The sequence below is a fragment of the Brachycentrus maculatus genome, unplaced genomic scaffold (assembly GCF_059751285.1).
Source record: "Brachycentrus maculatus isolate JH-2025_06_01 unplaced genomic scaffold, ASM5975128v1 h1tg000299l, whole genome shotgun sequence".
NCBI lineage: Eukaryota > Metazoa > Arthropoda > Insecta > Trichoptera > Brachycentridae > Brachycentrus > Brachycentrus maculatus.
In genome coordinates this window covers 421,311-433,233 of record NW_028281050.1, presented here as the reverse complement: position 1 = coordinate 433,233, position 11,923 = coordinate 421,311, and the positions used below count along the sequence as shown (strand labels likewise).

The 11,923-nt window shown below is 32.9% G+C and overlaps 1 protein-coding gene across 1 annotated transcript; it reads left to right on the top strand.

The window, feature by feature from the left end:
- The first annotated feature begins 100 nt into the window (after nucleotides 1-100).
- Nucleotides 101-8,779, top strand: Ire1 (serine/threonine-protein kinase/endoribonuclease Ire1). The gene is made up of 14 exons (XM_088267587.1): nucleotides 101-301; nucleotides 380-497; nucleotides 1,706-1,960; nucleotides 2,985-3,179; nucleotides 3,320-3,560; nucleotides 3,641-4,349; nucleotides 4,421-4,602; nucleotides 4,699-4,848; nucleotides 5,338-5,477; nucleotides 5,670-5,860; nucleotides 6,127-6,260; nucleotides 6,526-6,673; nucleotides 6,776-6,955; nucleotides 7,538-8,779. The coding sequence occupies exons 1-14, from the start codon at nucleotides 218-220 to the stop codon at nucleotides 8,261-8,263; spliced, it is 3,453 nt and encodes a 1,150-aa protein (XP_088123713.1). The 5' UTR covers nucleotides 101-217; the 3' UTR covers nucleotides 8,264-8,779.
- Nucleotides 8,780-11,923: the final 3,144 nt, after the last annotated feature.

Here is an 11,923-nt window from a genome sequence, read left to right as displayed (position 1 = left end):
AAATACTATTTTTGTATTCTCTTTTGAGCAATAAATTTATTATTTACAGTCACTCGTCGAAAAAAAGATCAATGTTGCCACGTTGATGAATGGAATTGTCAAAAATGGAGAACGACGTTGTTTTTATTGACGTAGTAATGTCATGTGCTAACAAAAATTGTGTTTTTACGTTTATATTATTTGAATGACTAGGTTATTCTTAAAATAAGAAAGAAAGATGAAGATTTACCCGATTCTGGCCACTATATTTATCCTGTTCATTGAGCATACTTCTGTGCTATCTGCGATCCCCGAGAGTGTGGTTAGACATTATCTTTGTATATAACGAATAATGCGTTAAATGATGAAACATGTTATTAAATTTATGTTATTATTTTAGCATAATACAGATTTAGCACGGGAACCTGATGACAGGCCATTATTGTTTGCAACGCTCGGGGGCGGTATGTCAGCAGTGGACCAAATTTCTGGAAACATTATATGGACATTGAAAGATGGTATGTTATTACAGTCTGCACAATTTTATCCTCACTTTGTAATTCAATATGCTGAATAACAGATAATATAGTACAAAAATAATCTCGTAATGTTCCCAAAATCATTCAGTGCATGTACATGGGTGTTTGTTTTAGTGTTCCGATACTAATACTCCTTTATCATTAGGCTTAATATTTTTTTTCTTTGCCGAGACATAACTTATTTTATCCTCTTTTATCAATGGATGGCTAGTAAAAATAATAATCTCAATTCTTTTACACACCGATCAATTGTGTGTGATTTTTTTATGTATCTTGTAACTAAAGTGTATTTTAGTTCATGAGTATGACATGTTAAAAATAATCATCTTACCCGGTTAAGATTTCTTGATTCAAAACCCCTGCTGTCCTATTAGTGATAATCCTTTTACTGAGAATTAAAAAAATGATGTACTTTGTAATATGTATTTTTGCATTCATAAAAAATATATATCATATCCTCAGGCAGCAAGCGTTACTGCCAATGTACATTTTAGGCTAAACTCTTGTTACGGTAATTTTCTCTACTTTCAATGAATGTTCAATGAATCCCACAGGACTAAATGGACATATTAGCACACCTAATAGTAAACTCACCTAATCTAAAATTTGCAAAAATCTAGTTATGTTACCCCTTCTATGTATCTATGAAAAAAGCAAAACATACAGTTTTTGAAAAATATGATGGAAAGAAATTAAAATGTAGCCAATAAACTTGACTTTTTTTATATATACATCTATAAAAAAAGGTTTTATGTGTCCTGGAAAATAATTGAATTTGTAGACAAGCTGAAATGTTTGTCAATGATTATGAATATTAATAAATTTGTGTCCGGGACGCATAATATTCCAAAAGAGCAGTTGGTTAAGTGTATTATTAAAATTACTAAGCCAATGATCTTCTAGCAATGCAGCACAGCCAATTATCTTCTTTGGCAGGCGCCGTTTCATAGTTGGGTAGACGCTCGACTACGAAACTGGCATTGCGGGTTCGATTCCCATTGATCGCAAAATAAATCCATGAAAGATTTATTTTCAATTGATCTGAGTGTTTGTGATGTGTTTTTCACATTTACCATCCCTATCCTACCTGCAGAAAAGCCTATAAAAAGAAAGAGGCTTTGCGGGTTATCGTGTTCTTTTTAAAAATGCAACCGGATTTCACTATATTTATTTATTATTGTTTTTAGAACCAGTCGTCAAGGTTCCCAATGAGAATGATCATTTTGTCCCTCAATTTCTACCAGACCCGCGTCACGGTAGTTTGTACATGTTCGGCACCCACGCTGGCCAACACCATGTACTGAAGAAGCTGCCCTTCACTATTCCTCAGCTGGTTGCCAACGCTCCCTGCAGGTCTAGTGATGGGATACTGTACACGGGAAAGAAGATCGATACGTGGTTCATGATCGATCCTAAAACAGGGATAAGAAAACACATACTAGGTAATTAATTAGTTATGTTTACCTTTCTAAATATCTTACAGTAGTTTCTTGGTATTCATATGGGTTACATTATTTTGTTCAAGGCCGATTAGTCACTCTTCAAACTGGATGAAAAAATTAATTAAATATTTTAATAGAAAATTACCTTAATTTTATCAGATCAGTTATCTGTAAGTTTAAAGTATAAATGTAAATTCAGCAGTCGCCACCTTAAGTCATAAGGAAAATCAAAATGATATTAAAAAATATATCTGCTAACACACAAAACAATATCGGGGACTACTGTATATGATTAGCTTTTTCAATATCTTATAAAACAAAAAAATAGTGTTTACCTAAAACTGTATTAACCGTGTCTTTAAAAAGTGATTTGTATGTCAAAATAAAAACAAAAACAACTTACTAACCTTTTCTTGACAATAACACGGCTGGATGACATCTTATAATATTAGGTGTTTCTTTCCTGATGATGTAAAAAAATCAACAAAAAATATCTTGCTATCAAGTTTTTTATATTGTTTGGGACAAATAAAAAAGAATACAATTGTAATTATGTGTTTTTAATGACATCAATTTTATAGAAGCGTGACGTACATTGCATAAATCATGCAATTATCAATAAAATTTCCATTGATATTTTTCCCTATACTTATATTTGTATATTTATACCACACCTTTGAAATACATTGATTATAATTTCAAGAAAATATTATCATCCAGTATGGAATGCAAATGTAATAAAAAGGTTTTTTTAATTAAAATTTTCTTTACCTAATAGAGATTGGTTTAAATAGAAGTGAAAATTTTTGATTATTCATTTTATGCATTTTCACTATTTTCTTGTTTCCAGTGTTGGATATCAACAATGATATTATGTATTTATTTATTAACGGCTCCGTAAAAAATAATAGATACAAACATAGTAAATATTATTCATTTCAAATATTATTTCAAATATTATTCAGGATAAACATAATAATGTTTTGTTAACTATGCTGATATTTAAAGTATTTTTTGTCCACAGGGTATGATAAAACACATCCTTTTGAAGGTTCGAAGGATAATACTTGTCCTATTGATCCTAAAAATGCTATCTACGTAGCGAGGACTGAATATAATGTCCTTATGTATGACTCGAAACACGAAAATCAGAGATGGAATGTAACATTTTTTGATTATTCTTCTCATACTATGGGACAAGATATGACAAATAACTATGGTAAGTAATTAGAATGGAACTGAATTATTATTGTTTGGTATACAAGGAGTGGTTTCAACATATATCACTCTTGCAAAGGGCAGCAATAGATCTTTGTACCTAATAGATGTTAAAATTGGAGCTTTGTTTGTACTCACCAGGTATTGTTCATTTCACTTCCACGTCTAATGGACGTGTTACATCATTTGATAGAAAGACAGGTGAAATGGTGTGGTCGCACGATATGCAGTCTCCGGTTATAGCTGCTTATATTTTGGATCGAGATGGTCTGATTTCCGTTCCATTTAATACCGTCGGAGATGATACAATGGCTCACATAATGGAAGATGTCTCTGCTCCCACTGATGGTAGAGGATTTCAACATTCCAATAGAGAATTATTGTAAGTGGCTATGCTTTACTTATTTGTTCTAAAAATTTCATGTTTAGCCAGTGATTTAATTTTTTTATAATGTTTTTCAGCCCATCCTTATATGTTGGGGAACACGTACACGGCTTGTACGCTTTGTCATCTCTCGTAGATAAAAATACCATAACTATATCCACAGATGATTCTCAACCGCTTTTGCTAGAAGGACCGACAGAGAAAAATGATCAAGCCAAAGATGCGGATAACAAAAACCATTATTCGGCTCACAGAAAGAAAATAAATGTTTATTATAATGTTAGAAATGAAAAGGATTCTGAGATATCGAAAGGGTATTTGCTGCTCGGACATTACTCCGTACCTGATTACGCCGATACAAACCTTAGAGTATTATCTAAACTGAATGGCTTATCGATTCCGATGAAATTGGATACCGATAATCCTTTAAATAATGGACAAATCCAACTGATAATGGGCCCTACTGGAGATAGTGATGGCGGAAAATGGCTGCAGATAAAAAATGAATCTACCACAGAAGTCCTGTTGGAAACTAATAAAGATAATACTGTTATCGTGAGAAATAAGGAAAGTGACGAAGAAAGAGTGAATGAGACAAAAGGGTCTTCTCATTCTGTCGGAATTCAAACAGATAATCAGGATATCGATGAAAAACCCTTGACATTAATATTGTTATATAAACAATTTTATTTATGGATTAATCAGCAAGAAAATGTTGGTCTCAAATTTTCTTTAATTCTTTTAGTCGGTTTAGTCATATCAATGTTCTGGCATTTGAGAAACCAGGTTAGTTTATATCTATTCTCTAAAACGGAATATATCCATTAAATAGATATTTTAATGCTAGTATTTTGTAGATACGTGAATTCCAACAGCTTTCTCAGAGTGGGTCCAGGAACTCAAATTCTTCCTCGAGTAACCACGGGCAGGTGACTGCTCTACCCGAGGATTTGGCAAATGGTCTGATTAAAGTAGGAAAGATTATATTTGATCCTGAGCAAGTGCTCGGAAAAGGTTGCGAAGGGACATTTGTCTATAGGTAATTTAAATTGCAGCCTATTTAATAGCTGAACATTGATATTAATAAAAAAAATCTTTAGTTTTAATCCCTAATACTGCTGTTATTCAATTTTAGAGGTAACTTTGAGAATAGGGATGTTGCTGTAAAGCGTTTGCTCCCTGAATGCTTCACTTTCGCTGATAGGGAAGTGGCTTTACTCACTGAATCTGATGCTCATGCCAATGTTGTCAGATATTTTTGTATGGAACAAGATAAGTTATTCAGGTACTGCTTCAGTAATTTTCCTATAACTTTTAACTTATTTAATGTTTTTATTTCATGATGAAAGTCATAATTCCTATGATGGACAAATACCGTAAAATATATGTATGCTAAATGTTATTCATTTTATTTATTACTATGATAAAAAGGTTTGCTCTTTTGAAAATGCTTAATTTTTTCTAAATTAATAGTTATAAGCATTATATTTTTTGGCAGAGCACCTATACTCGAGTGACACATAAATATCTTATACTTTATGAATTAAAAAATGCATAATATCGCAGTTATAATAAACAGGTAGAAAAATACATTTGAGATATGTATTGTAAAATGTTGAAATATTCCAAGCGCGCCAAATAATCTTTGTTTCAATTAGTTTATCCAATTTTAAAGGGTTTAAAATTTCAATTTGATATGTGGATCCTGAGGTTATCACAGTGTCTCGAGGGAGCTTTTCCACTCGTACGTTAAAGGTTAATAAATCAATTTCAGGTATATAGCATTGGAACTCTGTGCAGCTACATTGCAAGAATATGTACAGAAAAAATTAGAAGATGTATACAATATTCATCCATTGGAAGTATTGCAGCAAGCTACTGCAGGCTTGGCTCATCTTCACTCGTTAGATATAGGTAATCCGGATATTTTTCTCCTTGATATTCCTACTAATAGTATAACTGGTAGCCAGAATTTAATATACATTCATCTATGCTAGCATTTACGAAATAACAAAGATTTATGGCTTGTACAGGGAATGGAACAGTATTTACCTGCTGCTTTGTATTTGCTTTCTCTAGTAATTTGGTTTGCCTCTTTGCTTTTAGTTCACCGTGATATAAAGCCGCACAACGTTTTACTATCTGTTCCCACGAGTAAGGCTCCGGTAAGAGCTATGATATCAGATTTTGGGTTATGTAAAAAATTAAACATCGGAAGAAACAGCTTCTCGCGACGATCAGGAGTAACGGGGACCGATGGATGGATAGCTCCCGAAATGATTAAGGGAGAAAGAACAGTATGTATATTTTGATTGGGAATATAAAGTTTTATTTTTATTTTGTGACCTCGGAGCATTAGGGTTAACCTTAGCCTAAATTGCTATCTACTTAGACCCCTGTTGTTTTGTTTTGTTATAAATCGAATATTAGATTGTGGTCATTTAATAATATGTATTCCTTAATGCCATTTAATAATACTTGATGGATTTCCATTTTTAAAATGTAAATAATTATAATTTGTATCAGGAAACATAATAATTATTGAAGTAAATTTTGATTTCAGACAACATCTGTGGACATTTTCTCTCTTGGCTGCGTGTTTTACTATGTTCTTTCAAATGGTATCCATCCGTTTGGGGATGTTCTGGAGAGACAAGCCAAAATTCTAAAAGGGAAATACAACCTTAGCCATTTAACGTGAGCAATGTTTTAACTAAATATGGTTGTGTTTTTTAGGCCCTGCTAGCTTGCTAGGTCTTGCTGGCTTGCTAGACTTTGCTATCTTGCTAGGCGTTGCTGGCTTGCAAGGCCTCATAAGCTCGTTAGGCCTTGCTAGTTTGGTAAGCCTCGCTAGCTTGCTAGGGCTGGCTGGTTTGTCTGGCCAAGTCTACCCATTTCTAATTTACTAAACGACGGTGTGTCTAGTTGTACCTATTATGTTTTATCATGTTTTTATTTGCAGTTTGACTATGCCAGAAGAAGAAATAGATTTGACAATGTGTTTACTCAAATCGATGCTCTCATCCAGGCCGCCTGAAAGACCCACGGCTAATGTGGTGCACAACTACCCCATATTTTGGAACAAGCTAAAAATTCTTGGATTTTTCCAGGTGTGTTATACTTTTTTGTGGCAGCATCAAGTCTCTCATTTTTATTATTTTAGCTTATATTTGACCAGTTAAACACTGTTGTAAATTTTCTTCCATTTCCAGGACGTGAGTGACCGGGTGGAGAAGGAGCCCCCCGGCGGGCCCCTGGAGGTGGGGGGAGTGGCGGTCGTGCGGGGGGACTGGCGGGGCCGCGTGGGCAGCGCCGTGGCGGCGGATCTGCGCAAGTACCGCTCCTACAGCGGTGACAGTGTCAAGGATCTACTGCGGGCCATGCGAAACAAGGTACCAAGACACTGCTATTATATATATGTCCATTCTCTTTTATCTTATACGCACCCAAATTGACTCAGACCGCATTTAGATGAACAAAGTGTTATATTAACTTGACGATGAAACGCTTTAAAAAATTCCAAAAATTACACGTGATCCGAAGGGGGGTACCAAAAGAACTCAGTTGTTATTTGTATGGAAATCGTAGTACGCAGCTCACAGCAAGTGCCAACTCACCGCTAACTGAGTCCTAGGCGCCAGTCCGTCTCAACACCCTGTCAGGCGGTGACTGAATGCGGCTATCCAATAAGTGAAAACTTGATGACGAAATGGTTAGGTTTCCATTTGATAAACAAGGGTAACACAGTTACCAAATATATTATTTCTTGTATCAGCATGTTCAATAAAATAACGTCAAATGCATATGTAGATGAACAAGTGAGCGATAGATACTATAAGATTAAAAATCGTTAATTCTTTAACTAACAGGTTGCATTGACGATTTTGTTGCCTCCGAAGACTTCTAGTGGCTTAGTAAAGTGAAGGTCCATTAGGAGTTTGAATACTAATAAAAGTATCTTTTTCTTCTTCTAGAAACATCATTACAGAGAATTAACTAAAGAGGCTCAAGAAAGCCTCGGTTCTATTCCGGAAGGATTTGTTCTGTATTGGCTGACTAGATTTCCCAGACTGTTACTTCATACTTGGCTGCAAATGCAAATATTCAAGCACGAAGATAGCTTCAAGCACTATTACGATTCAGGGTTCAACTTCAATTTCCAGTACATCATGCAAGAAATAGAAATCAGCGAATTAAACAAGTACGAAGCGGAACCTATAATAGAAAACAACCGTTTGTTTATTAAAAGCAAAAACTATCAAGTAAGTCCGAAACATCAAAAATACAGAACAGAAGAAACGAGCAGGCATCCTAATATCAACATCGTCGAAGATTGGAGAGCCAGACCTAGAGCTGAGGATGTTCAATACGATGACGCGTACAGAAAAGACAATGACAATTTCAGAGACAAAATATATCCTGGACAGTCTCCAATTAGAAATCTACAGAAAAGAGATAACAATAGATTTAGAGAAGATGGTAAAAAAGATAGAAATAGATTTAACAAAGAAATTAAGAACATAACTTTCAATGCTGAAGTTACTGCAGTACAGGTAGATAACAGTCAAATTGATAATATCCCGGCAGAGCCTAAACTCAACAAAGCGAGACATCGTAAGAAAAAAGAAGAATCCATTCCAATGGTGTGGGTTTTACCAGATCAGTTAAATAAACAAGAAACTTCTACTGATACGCCTTAACCCAGATATAATTTTTAATGTTATGAAATTAATTACATATATCTGGAATGGGTCCAAATTTTTGTTCACAAATTATTGGTTTCCACCACATAAGAGTTATTAACCTTTCCCTTACGGTGCTAAAAACTTCCACGCGCAACGGTGATATGTATTTTGTACGCCATATGAAAATGTGATTTAAAAACGATAAAAATGTGAATATTCCTAAATGTCGCTTTTGTTGATCATAGTTAAAGTTAAAATGTAACAACTTTGTAGTGTTAGCTCTGGTAAGTATTAAAAAAAATACATCGCAAGCAGCCGTCATGGCTGGCGTAGTGGCACAACCACCTCGAAGAACGACTTGCGATAAAGAATGGCACGCATGCACACACTGAGAAACATTTGTGTATTGGTGATTCTATCCCCGATTTTTTCACAAACTATTTATTTCAGTCACTGCAAATGAATAACTTTATATTATGTATAATACTTTTATGTATGTACACGTAATTGTATTACGGATAAATACAAAAATTCTAAGCCTGTATAATATTTTATATCAATAATCTCGTTATTAAAGTCAAATTGTAGTAAAAACATATCACCGGGAAGGAAAGGTTAATACGAAGGCCTTTTATTTATATCTTAACATACATGACGAATACTTCCATATTCTTTTTTTGTTTATTTTAAGATATCAATAAATAAATCTTGGAGTTAATATTCCATCATATTTTTTAGTGTCCAATACTGCTACATGAATGGCGTAACCTCCTGTTACCTGGATCCTTATAGTATTGGGCACTATGTTTTTTACATTAAGATTCATTACATGTTTTTATTGATATATTTTTATTTGTTTATTATAAATTAATTTGAGAATAGCTTTTATTGTAACCTAGTCCATAATTGGGTTCCAAATGAAATACCTGAATTAATATACATATACAATTTTTTTCTTTATGGAGTGTTAAATATTTTGATAATTTGAATTACATATTTGGTATGTATAGGACTACTTAATAATAAATTATTATTGTCGTATTATGTCACTACACTACTATACTATATTTCACAGAATGGATGCATATTTTTGCTAATTATTTTTTTCAGCTTGGCTTTCTAAGGTCACATTAGATTCATCTGGCCAAATATATTTACACATCAATGAATGTTATTTATTGATTGAAATGTCTGATTGTTAAAAAGAACTACATAAAACAATGTATATTCTAATTTGACATGATTCCTAAAAAAACAATAAAGATTATGGATATTTTTTAAAAGTATTATATGTTTACTTATGTACATTAAATACTGTGAAGTGCCCAATATTGGTTCAATCCAGTATTATCTTGATCGTAAACTATGCAAAGATGAGGTGATGAGCCTTATGGTCCAGGAAGCAAAACAGGGCAATGTACTGCGAATTGCAGTGCAACAACAGATTATTCTCACCCAGATGGGAATCGAACCCAGGATCTCGTGCATAGTAACCAAATATGCCAACCACAACACTGTGTAAGTGGAAAAAAATCAACCCGGTAAATTATTTCTATTTGTTAATGAATGAGATACGAAATTTAATATTTTACGAGTGTTTTTTTATTGTCTAGTCTAATTTAATTGGTTTGTGTATTAGTAAGTTTGCCCTTGTTTATATTTTACTTGTAAGAGGAACTTGTAAAAATGCTTTATAAATATAGCTAAACTTGTAATTGTGATTGTAATATATGTATAGCACAATGTTACAATGAAATATTATGTATGAGCATTTCATGATTGTCTCGACTGTGACCATAAGATGTAGCATATTCGTTATCACCTTTGTCTAAAATTCACAAGTAAATTATATTGATGACCCTATGTAACTTAACCCTAGACCCCGGACTTGTTTCAATAACTCTTAATATGGGACTATCGTGTAATGACAATAAAAAAACTGAAAACGTTTATGAAAAACATCTAAAAATAAGTGCAACATGTTTTTTTAACTTTATGTAAAATACGAACATAAAATATCAGTAAAAAATTAAGATACATGCTAGTTGTCACTACATTCTTTGCATGTGTTGCCTCGGTGCTCCCCACCAATTGGATTGGTGGGGAGCACCGGGGAGCACCCCGTCTGTCACGAATTTTAAATGTAAATTTTACAAATGTCCTGTAATCTAGGGTTAAGAAAATACCATAGTGTATATGTAAACATATTGCGTGTTGTTTATGATGGATGCTCTCAAACAATCATTGGCAATTGAAGACATTTCCAGATATCTATTTTGTGATTGCAAATCCTTGTGTTCATTTTAAGTCATGGCTATATCGCCATAATATTTTTTTAAAAATCACGTGACAAAATTACTTAACTTTAAGAGGACATGTACATATTAGGAAATATTGTATGAATCACAGTAATTATGGTGAAACTAAATCCATGCCAAATTTCTAATAAGTGTAATACTAATAAGAACTTTCCAAAGTTTTGGAATATGTACAAGTTTCAATATTTTATTTATGTATTCAATATATGAAGATATATTAGATACAAGGCTTAACCGTGAGGCAATTCGCTTTGTGACCGGTTATTTCAAAGTCAGGCGGTTAGGATAGTATGCACGGAGAGGTTAAAAAACCTATAAACCAGAGTAAAAACAGTTGATTTAAAAAATTATAAATAGACATTAGAGGGAAGTTCATTTACTTCAGAAACTTTTCAACAGATTGCAGTTCCAAGTGAGGTACGAATGCGATTGCTAAAATACAAACTTTTGAAATTATAGCAATATGGATTTTCAATGATGGGATGAATGCTGAATGTTTATAAAAGTGTATAAAAGTGATTACTCAAGCCAGCCAATCTAAGGTCGTAATCCCTGTGAAAGCTAATTTTTATTTTTATTTTTTTCGTATAAAGGGATGCTTTGTCTCTAAAGTTATGTATTATATCTCCCTCCGAGGTTAAATCCAGTGTTTGAGTACAATAAAATATTTTTTTGTTTACTTTATTCCTTATTTACACACTGCCAATGTCCCGTTTAAGGATTTTATTATTATCTAAAATATGTATGTATATATGTTTTGCTATTTTTACTTTAGTAAATAATCAATTATAAATAAACATAGTACTACACGAGTGCTGCACATGTTTGTCTATTTGTTGTATCTGTTTGTGTATATATGGTCAAAAGGATAATAAAACTTTTGTTTTAACCTCTTGATGAGTGTGAATTAAACTGTATCTTAGAAATGAATTCTGTTCACTTAACCTTGTGTCATTTTAAAATAAAAATTATGAAATTGTATTACAGATGATTGCTCAAAAAATTTCATAAACAAGCTCAGATGTCTAAAAAATTTAAAACAAATCATATATGTTTATCAATTATGATAGGTTTTGAATTTCAGCTCGGATGAATTAGATTGGTGGATGTTGGTTGTAATGAAAACTGATATTCGCCAGTCTAGTTATGTCAGTGACGATGAAACCAATTGGAAAAAAAACCTATAAAGTTGGTGTTTTATAATTCTATTTCAAAATGCAGTTCCACCAAGAATTATCTGTGAATAATCAAATCTATCAATATTTGCATTTACAAATATTATGTTGTGGTTTCGATAACATTCAAATTTATAATAATTACATAGTATTTTTGTTCTTGAAAAGTCATTATTTCTGCA